This window comes from Gopherus flavomarginatus, chromosome 5 (assembly GCF_025201925.1).
Source record: "Gopherus flavomarginatus isolate rGopFla2 chromosome 5, rGopFla2.mat.asm, whole genome shotgun sequence".
In the NCBI taxonomy this organism is placed as follows: Eukaryota; Metazoa; Chordata; order Testudines; family Testudinidae; genus Gopherus; species Gopherus flavomarginatus.
Genome location: NC_066621.1, coordinates 131,159,674 through 131,175,918, shown reverse-complemented (window position 1 = coordinate 131,175,918; position 16,245 = coordinate 131,159,674). Strand labels below are relative to the sequence as shown.

General features: G+C 43.8%; 1 protein-coding gene across 7 annotated transcripts in view; it reads right to left on the bottom strand.

Moving 5' to 3' along the window:
- Window positions 1-16,245, bottom strand: part of UNC79 (unc-79 homolog, NALCN channel complex subunit) — a 151,714-nt gene that overhangs the window by 114,166 nt on the left and 21,303 nt on the right. For all 7 annotated transcript variants that reach the window (XM_050953167.1, XM_050953166.1, XM_050953161.1 and 4 more), the window contains 9 exons: window positions 15,795-15,887; window positions 14,082-14,137; window positions 13,220-13,349; window positions 11,295-11,359; window positions 7,362-7,450; window positions 6,198-6,238; window positions 3,479-3,507; window positions 801-1,030; window positions 258-429 (listed from right to left, as the gene is read on the bottom strand). In XM_050953167.1, the coding sequence (XP_050809124.1) occupies window positions 258-429; window positions 801-1,030; window positions 3,479-3,507; window positions 6,198-6,238; window positions 7,362-7,450; window positions 11,295-11,359; window positions 13,220-13,349; window positions 14,082-14,137; window positions 15,795-15,887 (905 nt within the window). The remainder of the gene's footprint in view (window positions 1-257; window positions 430-800; window positions 1,031-3,478; window positions 3,508-6,197; window positions 6,239-7,361; window positions 7,451-11,294; window positions 11,360-13,219; window positions 13,350-14,081; window positions 14,138-15,794; window positions 15,888-16,245) is intronic.

Genomic DNA, 16,245 nt, shown 5'->3' with positions numbered 1-16,245 from the left:
GTAACATCATATAGAAGCGCACTTGTAGCCCAATGATTACAGCAAGTAACTCAGTCAGGGAATCTGGATTCTCCTCCCAGCTCTGCCATGTGGCCTGAGAGCTTGTCTGTATGATAAAAATGGCACCAATTTAACTAGATCAATCCTGTCCTGGTAAATGACTGAATTAAGCTAAACGAATTTAAGAGTGAGATCAATGATAGGACAGATGACCCTGAAGAAAGAGGGGAGAGGGAGAAACAGCAAGGAACACTTACTAAGAACCAGATTCCAAACTGGCTCAGGATGCGCTGGTCATGCTTGTCATCATCTTTGTTATCGAAGTCAGTGTTGTCCAAGGAATGATGGGAAGAGGAGAGGCCCATCTGCCTCCTGCGGTTGAGTTCATACTCCCTCTGCTCAGCATGGAACTCTGCTTCTTTCAGCAAGCTGCAAAACAAGGTGAATGTGGCTCGTAATTCAGCCTTTCTGCACTAAAAGTAGTTAGCTGGTCAGTGACTATTACAAATTAAAGCACTAGATTTCATTCCTCTCCCTGTGCACAGTGTCCTTGAAGGGTAAAACACATAATGAAATAAGATAAAGTCCCAGCTTTCAAGGTCAAATTCTGACACTCAGACACATGTGTACAAGTCCCTCAGCCTGATTCTCATCTTTGCTACACCAGGATGATTTCAGTGCAGTCAGTGTAGTTTATGCTGGTGAAACTAGGATCACAACCTGGCCCTAGGACTTGCATAGGATTTGCAAGTACAGGTGTGAGGGTAATGATCTGACCCTGTGTTTGTTTGCCTCATTACCTGATCACAGCTTCCACAGTACAAACTAGTTCCTCAGCCCCACACTCCCGCGTATTGATTGGGGGAGGAGATGTCTGATAAAGGTGGGTCTCTGCTGCTGCCCCAACTTCGCTGCTGTGATGGTTCGAATGGCATCTTTTGCAGTAGCGCACTGGCCTGTTACCATGGCGGCCACAGCAGCCTGCTGAGAAGCAGGTGACGACAGCCCTTCTGACATGTGAGCTACAGTTCTGGAAACAAACAGATTTTATCATGCCACATGTGGCAATAAGTGGAACTGAAAACGAGAATGAAAATCAGCATAACAGAGCTAGCTAATATGTTGGCATTTTTTAAAATTCACTAGAGATGGGTCCAAAACATGCCCCTGGAGCAAAGCATTACCAAACTTCAAGGAAAGATATATGTAGACCTAGACCTGAATGTCATGGATAGTCTCCTTTCTCTGGAATGGGCCAAATCAATGCCTCAACTTTCTGGCTTGGGCCAGTCTCTAAAGGTAATAACAGCATCTGATTTTCAGTTCACCTGTACCCAATTTATTTCTAAGCAAACCCATACTCTGATTCAGAGCATTCCCCTCATTCTTCATAGCAGTGTGATTCTTAGGGTATATCTTCACTACCCGCCAGATTGGCAGGTAGTGATCGATCTATCAGGGATCAATGTATTGCGTCTCGTCTAGATGCGATAAATCGATCCCCAAACGCACTCCCCGTCAACTCCGGAACTCCACCAGAGTGAGAGGCGGAAGCGGAGTCAACGGGGGAGCGGCGGCCATCGATCCTGCGCCACAAGGACGCGAAGTATGTCAATCTAAGTCGATCTAAGATACATCGACTTCAGCAATGCTATTCTCGTAGCTAAGTTGCGAATCTTAGATCAATCCCCCCAGTGTAGACCAAGCCTATGAAACAAACTAGAAATACAGAAAGGAAAAGAAGTTCACTTTGTTGAATATTTAATACTTGTGTCCTGCAAAATTCTCTCACTCATCAGTTATAGTTCAGAATTTTTGAAAGTTACACATAACAGGGCCAGATCCTTAGCTGGTTTAAATCCATATAGCTTCATTGATTTCAGTGGAGATATGCCAATTTACACCAGCTCATTCGGGGTAACTTTCAGAATTTCTGAAATATAAATTAACTTCAACTGAGCTATGCCAGTCTACACCAGCTGAGCTATGCCAGTCTACACCAGCTGAGATTTTGGCTCAATGTATAAGCTTTTTCTAGCACATGAGACCTTGAACATGTCTATCCATACTTGTAAAAAGAGCCTCCAGGGTTTGACTTGACTTTCCAAATATTATCCTTTAATATTATCCTATCCTTTAATAGGAGCAAAGAGTCCTGTGGCACCTTATAGACTAACAGAAGTATTGGATCACGAGCTTTTGTGGGTGAATACCCACTTCATCGGATGCATAGTCTGCTTTTACAGATCCAGACTAACACAGCTACCTCTCTGATACTATCCTTTAATATTAGCCTATTAAGAAAATGTTGCTAATATGTTTTCAAATAGATTGGTTTGTCGATACTCTGTGTAGGGTCCAATACTGAAGACTGAGTTGGTCTTTACCTAAGTCAAAATCCACTGACTATAATGGCAGTTGTGCATAATTAAGGACTAATTCAGTACTTCAATATTGTGGCCCAGAATATATAAAATGCTTGGATTTTAAATTAATAGTTCATACTCTTCTCTTTATAAGTAGTTGTAGTGGAGTGGTCACCCCACTCCTGCCCGGAGGGGTTAAAAACAGCCCAGGAGAGGGCTGTGGCTGGAGGCAAGCAGCCCAGGCTGATTGGGGAAGCAGCCTCAATTGTAGCCATGCCCTAGTCAGGGCCCAGCTGGCCCTTATAAGAGGGCAGTGGGCTAGGAGCAGGAGACACTCTCTCTCTAGCCTTTGAGAGGGAGGGGCCTGGCTACTGGGAAGCATACCTAAGGAGGAGCAGGGCTTGGGAAGGGCCACAGAAGCTCCGGCCTGGAAACCTCCCCCCACCCTCAGGCTGCAGGCCCAGAGTAAGGCCAAATAGGTACTGAGGTTGCAGGGGGCAGCCCAAGGGTAGGCAGAGGCAGCAGGTCCAAACTCCTGTTGCCTGTGATGAGTGGGTTACATACTGCAGTCTACCCCAGTGAACAGGTGCTACATGGGGACTGGGCAGTAGCCATATACTGAGGTGAGGCAGGGGTGGGGATTCCCCAGGGAAGGGAGACCCAGAGACTGAGGGCAGCACCCCGGTGTGCAAAGGGCACTGGATTCGGGAGGGACATGGGGGCCTGGCGAAAACAGGACACTGGCCTGTGGAGGGCGCTCCAATGGCTGGAGAGCTAATTCCCAGAAAGTACCAGCAAGAGGTGCCGCAGAGGTGAGTCCCACATGGTTACAGCAGTATTATACACAGACTAGTAAGATCAATTGAACAATAAGACTGCTTTGTTAAGCTATCATTTTAATGGAAACATCTCAAAATCAAGAGTCATACTGCAGCAATCTGAGCCAAAACAAATCTCACTGCTAAATCACCTTCATTTCCCCTTAACAAATGTGGCAATGGATACACAATGAAAAAACTTCAGATGGCAAAAAATATATCACACAGTAATGGGATGACATTATGCACAAACACAGCAAATCATGCTCCATCACAGAAACAACTTAGTCTTACCTTCTTCTGACATATAGCAGAAATTTCAGCTGTAAGGGGAAGGTATACAAAATATCAACACAGTACTATCACTTTCTCCCTTACCATGGCAATCATAGGAGAAACATATGTGTAAAAAGAGCCTCCAGGGTTTGACTTGACTTTCCAAATATTATCCTTTTCCTCCAGCTATATGGTAGGTTTCTCTACTTGTATCTGGAACACATCAGATGATTGATGTCAACTATACTCAGCCAATGGGCCAAATTCTATAAGCGAAAATTCCAGTGAAATTAATGGAAGCTTTGTCTGCCTAGGGACTGCAAAGTCAGGCCCTGTAATTTGAAGGAAAGTTCTTCATAATTACATTCACTTTCTATACTAGCACAATTTAAACCAGTGCCCCTTTCTCTCCAACAGCAAGTCATAACATCTGGGTACAAGGGCTGATAAAATGCAGACCATTGAAATCTAAACGTGAGCCACAACTGCCTCTCTCTCCTGCATGGATGTGTCATCTCAAGAGTGCAGTACTGTGTGGTACAGTACCAGTGCCAGGCTGTTTCGGCCAAGTTAGGTAGCTGCATGCTGTAAACTATAGGGTGTGCAAGAGACGAGAGCTGGTAGGTCCTGAAATAGGCGAAGCAAGGACTGCTCATGCATGCCAACTCTTGTGAACTGATGGTGAGAGTTGCAATTTCTGAGTAAAATTAAGCCTCACTCATGAATCAGAGATTACTAGGGTTGGAAGGGACCTCAGAAGATCCTCATCTATTCCAACCCCCTGCTCAAAGCAGGACCAATCCTCAACTAAATCCCCAGATGGCCCCCTCAAGGATTGAACTCACAACCTGGGGTTTAGCAGGACAATGCTCAAACCACTGAGCTATCCCTCCCCCACCTTGCAAGAGGCCTCTCAAAGTCAGGATTTTTTTTTTGTCAGCCATGGCACAAATCATGTGTTTCCAGTCAAACAGGAGATACCCCATTCTAAACAAAGGAAGGTGTTTTCTCCATCCAGCAGTTAATTCCAAAGTACTTAGACAATGATAATTCATTTACATATCAGGTAAGCAGAGCTATCAAACTAACAAGAGACAGCTGGCTGGCTCTACCCCAGCAGGGAAGAGAATCTTCATCTGATAGAAGGGGAGGAGGGCCAAACCTCAAACAAGCATCAACTGAAAAAAAATCCTGACATTTGAGTGTTCTAAAAGTGAGGCTTAATTTTACTTAGAAATCCTGTCAGTTGCCCCAGGCACAGCTGTGGTTCCAGCTGTCAGACATGGGTGGCTGGTCCCCTGCCAGCCTAAGAAGTGGAAGAGGGGACCCCATTGCTGCCCCCTAGGTCTGGGGAGAGTGAAGAATCTTAAGGAGCAGAGGTGAGGCTGGAGGCTGCAGAGGGGGCTGAAGTGAGGAGGGTGAGGGCTGATGGTGCGTTTTGAACAGATGGGGTGAGTGCCAGGAGGGTGAACTGAGGGCAGTGGGGGTGGATAGGGTAGGGGGCTGAACTGTTGGGGTGGTGATAATGGGGGCTGGGAGACTGAACTGAGGGCAGGGGTTGTACTGAGGAGGTTTGGGTGAAGAGAGAACTGATGGGGGACTGGGATACAGGATTAATTGTCGGGCAGGAAAAGGGCAGATGTGGGGGTGAGAGCTCCTACAGCAAGGGCCAAAAATCACCTTATCCATTACATGTGGAGAGTGGGCAACACTGTTACATGCACATCCCCTGGGAATGTATAAGGGAAGTTCAGAAATAAAGAGACTGGCCTAAAAAACACAGTATAAACTTTTTTTAAAATGTCATGATTTTGAGGCCAATGATTTTTGGGAGTCCAGCTCATGATTTTTGATCTCTTGAAGTTGGCAATACTGACTGCTGCACTGGAGAAAAGGGATCAAATGGGGCCCACCCAGAGCTACCCTTCCCCCAACATACCTCTTCACCCAGAACTGTGCAGGGAGGCCACTCCACCTAGGTCCCAATGCCCTCAGTGTGGTGACTCCCATCCCCGCACTATATGGGCTTGGGACAAGACAGAAAGGAGGCAAGAGCCAGCCAGAGACTGCAGCTGGTGGGAGCAGAAGCAGCCAAAGCAGGGTCCTTTGTATGTCGAGGCATTCAGAGAACTTTCTAGTTTTGTCTGGACCTTCTCTGTCCTGTGCTGACTGGCTGTTTGCTCTACTCCCTCCACCTCCCTCTCCTTCACATTCTCTTCACTTCAGCTTCACTCCACACCTGCACCTCTTACCCTCTTCTTCCCAGCTCCACCCATGCTTTCCCTTCCCTTTTCTTTCCATTTAGCTGATCCCCTCCCAAGTAAATCCATATGCATCCCAAATGGTAGAATTAACATGTTTGCTGCTAGCAGTGTTCATTCCACTTGTGTGTTCTACTTCTTCCCTCAGCCTCTGTCTGTCTTGTCTATTTAGACTGGATGCTCTTTGGGGCAGGGACCATCTGCTAGTCTGTTTGTACAGCACCCACCATAATAGGGCCTCACTCTTGGTTTGCCCTTACGGACCACCATAATAGACATAATAACAACTAGAAAAGTTTGCACACTACTCTGAAGATGCTAAGGAGCATTTAAGTGTAAACAATTATTATCTTCTAGGATTCTGTGTGGTCTTCTTGAAAGTATAACACAAATACCTCGGATAACAGAGAAAAATAAACAAACCTATGACTGTAAAGTCACAATTACTTGTGATTCATCCTTAAAGTAAATCTTACCTTGTGGCAGGAGAACGTCAACCAACCATTCACTGTGGTCCCTAAAATAATTCAAATATTTAATTAACATCCCTTTTTTTATTATTTTTGCACAAAAGAAATGTCAGTGATCTACACTGTTCTGAAAAAGCTTTTCTGTAAATAGCACATCATAAACAGCAGGCTATTTTAAATCAGTTCTCTTGGTTATGCCTTATTGATTGCAAATTACCACTGTGCTGATATTTGTCCATGTTCAAGACTTTCAAATATTACTTTGAAGATATTAATTTAGCAATTTAGAAAATACAGTGTGTTCTGTATATCCTGAGATTAAAAACTGATGGTGAACAGTGTGAGACAAACATGAAAAAAGGAAAAGTACCTGTTCCATACACTGTATATCTGTTTAGAAGCCATGGGCTGCCACTAAATTTGATTACTTTTCCCTGCAGCTTTAAATCAAGGATGACTTCAAAGCAAAGATGACTTCTGTGAAATTTAATTACTTTTCCCTGCAGCTGCTATGATACAGAGGTGTCTGTTAAACAACAGCCAAAAATAAATATGCACAGCTTCTGAACTAAGCAGAACTTCACTCATTTGCACTAATGATTGGGAGACACATTGCAAATTAGTGGATTTTGTAAATTAACAAGTTTCCAAACAAAACTTAAAATGTGAGGATAAATCATGTCAGAATGTATTTCTGCATGTACTTCACAAGTGTGATCTAATTTTAACTCCTTATGCAGTTGCTTCATGGTGTACACTAGAGAACGTTCTGAAGTACATTTTCCATAAATGTAATGATGCCTCAGCAAGGGAGACCTCACTATAGTGCTCTTAATGGTAAGGAGCAGGGAGAGACATTGTTCTTGTGCAAAAAGGGGATGGATTCATAACATAAAATCATATCATTCACAAATCTTATCTTTAAGACTAATGTGCCAACTAAAAGCAAATGCTGTTCACTTTGGGCCGGACTCTGCTACAATTACTCGTACCAGGTAGCAGATTACTTTACAGGTGGGTCTATTAACTTCAGTTGGATTATTTGTGGAGTAAGATTCTATTCAAGATGAGTGAGGGTGTTAGAATCTGGAGTTGTATACTCATTGTATGTGGTTGTTTTTAACTGACTATTTGTGATCATCGTTCATCTCTGAGTCTTAGTCTACCCACCCTGCAATCCTTTGGCTGCATTCTTCACACAGGTAAAGCGGGGGTGGCTTATCACCCAGAGCCACAGACAAGGAAGGTTCTATGCACATCTGAAACACACAGGAAGAACAAAATGAACTTCTCTCTCCATGAAAGTGGTCTGGTTTCATAACAATCCAAGGGGCCAAAGCTACAAGGTAATGAGCATCCACTGGCATCAGTGTTTGTGGAGGGCACTCATCATCTTGCAGGAGGCACTCAGCACCTGCCAGTGTTGTGTCCCAAATGGTTTCTGCCAAAGACAAGCTCAAAACAGGGAACCAGTCTGTGTAAAAGGAGAGCATTGTCAGTCCTGTTTTCTGCATTCTTGCTTTAAGTGGGCCTATGGGAGTGGTCTACACACAATAACACAGGTATGTCTTTCTGTTACATTACTATAACTAAACACATATTATATTTCATGGTCATTGCAGTTCTGTCTTTAAGAGGCAGACTCTCATACAGGAGAATTTGGCTTAATATTTTTAGGCCAAGCTAAGGTAGAATTCTAGATCTTTCAATCTCAGTGGTGTCACTTGCAACATCTGTATGCTGCAAGTATACAAGCAACATGGCTCTTCGCTATACAGCACATATGTGATAACAGAGATAGAACCCAGGAGTTCTGACTCTCAAAATGCAGGCTTCTGTTACCAGAGCTAAAAGAATAACTCCACTGTCTTGCACTAGTGGCGAAGCTTTTATCCTTTTTGTAGGTTAGCCATTAGATGGCAACATGATTACACATCTGAGCAGACGCATTACACTATTTAAGTACTCAGAAGCAGGACGGTCGTAGGTCTGGACATGGATACTGACGGGTTGATCTTTCTCTTACGGGTACTGGTGCCTAGAGGTCAGCCCACCCCAGTCACAAGGCATGGCCCTGTGATGGGGTGTCCACGCCACACAAGGCCTGAAAGGAGTAAGTGGCTAGGACAATCACTGCTCTAGGCAAAACCTCATTTTGCTGCCCTGCTCCAACCCTCTAGAGCAGAGGTTCTCAAACGAGGAGGTGCATCCCCCTGGACTTCTGGTGGAGGACATGCCGCCCCTTCCCCGTGACCGCCCCAAGCATCTGCTTGCTGGGCTGGTGCCTGGAGCCGGCCCTGGACATGACAGTGGCTGGACCAAATTTTAGTAGCATTGCAACCTGACACACAGGGTTGCAGCACCAATCAAATATGGGATTTGTGGGGAAAGGTGTTGTTTTGTGTTCTGGTAGGTCTTGTGCAAGTTAACCAAGTGCACATTGGTTAATCTGAACCTGAAACATGCTGATGACTAGAACTACAAACCTAGTTTCAAGAGGAGGGCTGGGGGCACACTCCTCTAGATGTGGGAAACCAGAAGGGAAACCAAAAGGACAGTTTGGAGCACAGCCTGGGGAGTGCCAAAGAGGCTATAGAGCCACAGAGAACAGAGGTCTCTGTAACAGACCAATGAGAAGCCACCGAGGAAACCAGACCCTCTAGAGGAGAGGACCACAAGATGTGAACTAGAGGAACAGTCTACAGGAGCAGCATGTTACAAAGCACACCAGGGAAACAGTAAAGGGTTGAAAGAAATTGACATAAACTCCTTTATACAGGGTTCCTAGCCTGGAACCCAGAAAATGGCCAGGCCTTAGGCTTCCCTACCAAACCGATCAGGAGGGTTTACTAAGGCCCTGAGCAAGCGGGCCACACTCAAAGAGATCAATGACTGTAGGACTCTCATCTAAGGTGATTGACCTCCTGAAGCATTGGACTCTTCAGCACCCTGAAAGGAGGAAAGGACTACCAGCCATGCAGCCGGAGGGCTAGGGTCACGACGAAGGACCCATGAGCAGGCTAGATGGTGAGGGGATCCATCAGAGTAGAATGCAAACTGAGCAGCCTTGCTGTGTCACCCAGTTCCACCACAAGGGGGCAGTAAAGACAAAAGGCAATCGCTAACAGACACCATAGTATCACTTCTAAACTAAATTAAAGTGTTTCTTAATCTAGCCAAGAGCTTCATCTTGCTGTGAATGACAGAGAGTAGATTCTTCTTCGGATGTAACTTCCACCCTCTCTCTATTAACAAGAGTTTTGGGCATGTATCTAAGAGAGAATAGGCCTCAATTCATATATCTCTACATAGCTCGGATCTTCATTCTACAGCAAAACGTAGTTTAAATGAAAGTCCATTCGAGACTCTTTAAGCATTAAGTATTTACATGTACAAACCTTAGAACTGTAAATCTCACTAAGAGTTACTCTCCCCACTGAATGGCTGGAGTTCAAATGGGGTGACCCTTAGGTCACAATGTGACACTTGCCTGTTATCATTCTCTGGCGATGGGAGGACCTAACGGGGGGTGACTGGGAAGGGCTGGATGAGGGGCTGGGGTTGAAGTATGCTGGGTGGGAAATGTTGGGAGATCTGAAGTCAAGTATGAACATCTTTTTTTGCCATTATAATAGACTGGAGACTAGTTTGCTGGGAGAGAGAGATCTATCATGTGTCATTTTGATCAGTTTAATTGTTTTAATGTTTATACGGTGCCTGGAATATAGGTTAGGTCCATGAAATAAATAGCTTTACTACGGGCAGTGTGCACCAGACTTGGACTCAGAAAATGTGGGTTCTATTTCTGACTCTCCTACTGCCCACTGAATGACCCGGGGGTCTGAATGACTTAATCTCTCTGTGATTCCTGTTTCCTGTAAAACGGGGATGATGCTATTCATCTCCTTTCTAAAGCACTTTGGAGAAAATAATTAGTAATATTTTTGAGAAAACATAACACTGGGGTAGCCAGAGACCACTCCAGAGATTTTCTATGTGGATAGGGTTGCCAACTTTCTAATCTTACAAAACTGAACACACCTTCCCCACTCCTGCCCCAAGGCCCTGGCCCTGCCCTACCCCTTCTCTGAGGCCCCGCCCCAGTCTGCTTGCTCCATCTCTCCTCCCTCCATCGCTCACTCTCCCCTACTCTCACTCACTTTCACTGGGCTGGGGTAGGGGTTTGGGGTGTGAGGTGTAAGCTCCAGGAGGGAGATTGGGTGTGTGAGGGGACTCCGTGCTGGGGCAGGTGGTTGGGATGCGGGAGGGGTTGCGCAGTCCTGGCGGCACTTACCATGGCTCCCAGGAAGCAGCCACTAGGTACCTACAGCCCCTAGACACAGCCAAGGAGGCTCTGTGCACTGCCCTCACACCCACAGGCACCGCCTCCACAGCTCCCATTGGTCACGGTTCCTGGCCAATGGGAACTGCAGAGCTAGGCCTCAGGGAGAGGGGAGGGGCAGCATGCCAAGCCTGCCTGGCTACTCATGCACCCAGGGACTGCAGGGAGCTGATGACCACTTCCAGGAGCTGCGAAGAGCTAGGGCAGGCAGGGAGTTTACCTTAGCCCTGGGCCTCCGCTGTGCCACCAACCGGACTTTTAATATCCTGGTTGGTGATGCCGACCGGAGCCACCAGGGTCCCTTTTCAACCAGGAGTTCTGGTCAAAAACTAGACACTTGGTAACCCTACATGTGGCCCGCAACCATCCTTATATTTAATATGGGGACATAGCTCATGGAGGAAATACTCCATCTTCATCTGAGCAGCCAGGCTACATAGGCCATCTAGATCAAGATGTATTCTTAGGCCCTTTAGTTTCCACAGGCCACGCTGCCATCTTAGTTCCTGTATCTGATCTTATGGAAGTCAATAGGAGTTTTGCAACTGACTTCAGTAGAAGCAAAAGCAGGCCATTAAAGATATGGGTAACTGCAAGCGATTTCCATGCCAGACTCAGCCCTTGATTACACACAAGTCTTACCGACTTCCGTGTATGACCGGAGACAAAATGGGGCCCTAGCTTCAACCCATGGGCTTACAGAAATTTTACATTAAGGCCCTCAACTGGGCAAAGCTCTGATCCTGCGGAAATAACAGTACCTTCACAGCTGGTTTGTTAATTGCATTATGGCATTCAATGTGCTGGCAGTGGATGGGATTCCAGGCTGCAAAACCAAAACACAGCTGATTAACAAACAAAAAATATTATTCATAGGTACTATTATGCTAGTGCCCAGAGGCCCCAATCCAGACTGGGCCCCATTGTGCTAGCTGCTGTACAAATACAAAGGAAGACACGACCTGTTCATGAGCTGATCCTAGGGCAGCTTAGCAACACACTATCCCTTACTAAGGGCTGTGTACTCAATGCTCAGATTTTGTCACACATTCCAGTCTTCTAGGGAATTTGAACCATGCCTAGGGGGGAAACTCCCTGTAATCAGCTGTCTGCCCCACTCACCTGCCTCCTGGGGCTGAGCAACCAATCAGGACAGCTACAGGAAAAGCTCTCCCCACCACCACCCCATAGCAATTCAAAACTGTTCTGACAGGAGGGGAGGGGAAAGGAAGGAGCTAAGCAGACCAGCTGCTCAGGGCAACTCCATCCCATCCTCTGAGCAGTGTGAGGGATAGGATAGCATGAGTGTTCCTCCGCAGGAGCCCCCCACGACTGGAAGGGGGGAGAGGGTACCCTGCTGTAGTCCTCCAGGCCTGGGAGAGGGAGATGAAAATCCATGAGTAGCAGAGGGGAAGCTGAGGGAGGGACTGGCAAATGTAGGGGCGAGAGCTCCTGTAGCGGGAGCCAAAAATCACTTTACCCAATAAATGTCGAATCATCTGCAACACTGTCATGCATACACTGGGGATGGGCAGGAGCAGTTCAAAAACCAGAAGACAGACCAAAAACCACAGAACAGAATATTTTATTTTAGAAAGCCCATGATTTTGGGGGGCAATCTCATGATTTGTTGGGGTTCAAATCTTTATTTTTGCTCTCTTGCGGGTGGTAATACTGTGTCCTAGAGACACAATCTAGCCCTAAATGAGCCGCACAACAATTTAAAATATAATAATACAATGAACAAGGTCAGAGATCAGCAATACACAAACCAGAGCAACATTTAAATCCCAATAATCTGACCTCATTAAAAAGGGAAAGTGAATGCTACATAGGAAGTGACAGTAATCAGATATTAGAAGTGCATTCCAGTGGATCCAGACCCAAATTCACATTCTGAATGTCTCAAAGCTCAGGGTCATTTGAGTGTGGGCTTCTGGTGCCAGCCCAACTGTACTCCAAAATGGAAAAAAAACCCAAAAACACAACACAACATTAAAAATATGATTCTTCAAAGCAGAGAGATGGAGTTAAGGCCAACAAGCAGCAAAAGGAAGTTTCCATGCTTAAGAACCATTCCAGCAGAAGCACAGTCCCCTACCAATATAAGATGCAAAACAGCACAGAGGAAGGTGAGCATGAGACCTCGTGCCATCTACCTACTCGGCTTTGTCTCTCTCTTCCTGCTTTCCCACATCCTTCTTTCCAGCCCTGGGAACTTTCCTACTGAGCTGTGTTTGCACCTGACTCCAGTGACAGTAATAGCTAGAAGAGGAGTCATAGCAACAGCAGCAGCTATAGCAAATGAGACGTCAGTAGCATCTTTCTACGTGAGAGTAGAAAGGGACATCAAATGGATTCCTTCTGGGTACCTACAGGGTACATTTACATCTCAGTTCGGGACTTTGCACTGTAGGTTTATGGGGAGAGGTTATCCACTGAGCGTTGGGACTGACACATTGGATTTACTGGATCTGATCCCATCTTCTACTGCCCATAACTTCTACCAGTTATCATCACCTTTTGAAAGCACACTGAAATAGACATTGCCTATACTTAATATATCTGCCTATAGAATATTGTAGTTAGGATCCCTCTGACAGGAGCTAACAGCTAACACTAGTACACACCAGACCACCTCGTTTATTGTATTTATTTGGGTTCATACAAACATTTTTGCACTTACCTGTGTACTGCAATCCTCTGTACTCACTTATGGCCCCTGGCGGTTTTAAATTGGGCCAATAGTGGAATAGCATTTGTACTGCCGGAGGTTTTACTTGAGAAGGACCATAAGCTATTACATACAGCAAGTCCTAAGGAACAACATGTGTAGCCTGTTTAGTTTGCATGGTAATGAAACACAACTCATTTCATAACATTACTTTATGTATGTTTTCAAACGTACTTACACATATACCAACTGTATACATTTTACATCCTGCCCATCACCTTTTGCAAACTCTTTAGGGGAGCTTAGATGGCAACTCTACCAATATGTTTGTAAAGCACCTAGCACAATGGATCTGTGATCTTGACTGGGGCCTTCAGATGCTACCACAATGCATATAACATATAATAACTTCAAGCAAATTAAGCCTTCTATCTAGATACAAACCAAAAAGGTGGAGTTTGGATCCATAACTGGATCCAGATTTGGTTCAAGCTAAGGATAAGAATCCAGATTTGAGGTTAAATGGGACTAAATTACCTCTGGCCTCAATGATACTACACACAAACCATCCTCATAAAAATTCAGTCCAATATGAATTAGTAAGATCTCTTGCTCTTACAAGATTTTTCCCAATATGAGCAACATTTAAGTAGTATTCAGAAAACAGGCCCTGATCTGAAGGGATGGAACAGCATCTACAAATTCCAATTCTGAGCAACCAACACATGCTTGCCCCAAATTCAGCAGGAGGATCATATATGAAAATCACTACTTCTGACTTTCTGGCTCAAAGCGACTACAGTTTTCAAGCCATCTGGTTTTCATTATTGTAAACAACATTGTCTATATAAGATATATTTAGTCACAAACTTACTTTCCATACTTCTTGCTTATATTTCATGAGGCATTCCAGTAACTGACAATGATACACTAAGAGAGAAAAGACCATATAAGCATGACACTGAAATGGAAACTCAAGTTCAAGAAATGGCTTGTGTCGCATTTAGTTTAGTTTATTGAATCTACATTCTGTTTAATTCAGTGTTTACAAAGTGAACACTTTGCTAAGGGCTCATTGTCCTGGGGTTAGAGTAGATAATTGAGAGTCAGAAATTAAATATCAGTAGTTTGTTGATGCTGAGGAATGCAGTAAATTACTAGTGTACCAAATTTTGGCACTTACTCTTTGCACAGATATGGAGTAGTTCCCTTTGCCTACATCTGATTTATCTGCCTATTTACTTAGATCTTGTTTTTATGGCAGTATATGAATATATATGATGCCAAATTCAGCTCTGGTGTAACAGTGCTGTGGGATCTGGGAGTCAAAAAGCAAAATACTTCATACAAAAATCTCATTCATATTTAAAATTTGTCATAAAAATAGCTTATTTCTATGTTGTGGCCTACTTTTATTAAGCTTTGGTTAATTATGTTTGTATTGTGGGAGACTTCTTCACATGCTCATGGTACAGATAGCCCAGTGCATTTCAATATCTACACCACTTAATAAATAAATAGAACGGGAGAGAGTTGTTTATGGCAAAGAGAGACAATTCCTATGGGTCAAGTGTTATCTTCACTTGACAGTAGTGTGACCTCACTGACTTCACTGGGGCTGCGCCAAAGTTAGAGAGGGCAGATTTTGCCTTCAGGTGCTTTTTAATTACAATTAAATTAATTACAGTTTATTTTGGAGCCAGTAGACAGCAATCTCTGTCTTGCTAAAAAAAGTGACAACAATTGTGATTCTAGCAGATCAGGAGTCCAGTATATGAGACAATAAAACAGATCCTATAGACCTTTAATTATGACTGATAGCAGTTAGTAATTATTGCTAAACATGGATGTTAGAATGTTCCATTTTCTGATGTTAAGCTAGAATAAGCAGGACTGTTTTAAAGTCTCAAATTCACTGTACATGCACAAACCAATGAAAAAAATATTTTCATTGATAATAATCTTCCTATCTGTAAATTTCGGTTAAGAAAAATACTGCTTGAGAACTTACTAGAGTTGGATTTAAGAATATGTACTTTGTATGTTTTAACATGTGATGTTGACAATTCATATTTTAATGGTTACAAAGCTGTAGTTTTTTTTCAGTCTTGATATCTACTGTCACTAAATATTTATGGTCTGACTCCTGACCTCGTTCTCTGACTCCCCCAATACCCACAACTGTGAACTTTAAATCAATAGAAATTGGTAAAATATGCTTAAAACACATAATTTTGCACGTCTGTGAACATTTAATTGGATAAAAATAGGAAAAACTACTTACAAGTAATCAACATTATCCATAAAAATTATAAACAAATAAAATTAAAATGGAATCCTGAAAAGCCTAGTTGTCTGGAAACATTGCTGCTTCAAATACCAGTCTCAGAAATGCCAAGTTTTAACTAAAAGGACTATTTTTAAATCCATTTTTGCAATTCCAGCATGGTGAGGAGCAGCATTTCCAATTGTCTGAACTTCCAGCGAGCTGAGTTCTCAAACACTTTCTCTGACGTAATATTTCATGACTCATACCTTTACAAGGACAGAGAGATACAAACAATGGTGCATATTTATTTATACATACCGGGATTTGATGTGTACTGCATTGCAATCATTAGCATTGAAGATGCAGATAGATTGACGTGTGCAGGCACTCCTTCTCTCCTCAAAGATCCCACTTAAAGGGAAGCAAAAAATATCTCCTAGTGTACAGCAAGAAAAATAGAAAAAAACTGCACCCAGTTTAGATATTGACTGATGCAAATAAAATGCATAGGGATGCGTGTATTTAAAAAAAAAAACATGATGGGGTAAAAGTTCTCTGATGGCAAAAGAAAGACTATTGTAGATGTGGTGTTTGCTCCCAGGGTTTTAGCCTAGTTCCCCTGAATAGCAAGGTTTCTGTCTGAGAGCTGTGCTAGCAAAACCCTTCTCAAGAACCATGGCTCTGAAATGTTTTCAGTCTGCAACCTACAAAATGGCCAAAATATCAGCTCACAACACACCATATCCCACAATCCTTTGCTGTTAGGATT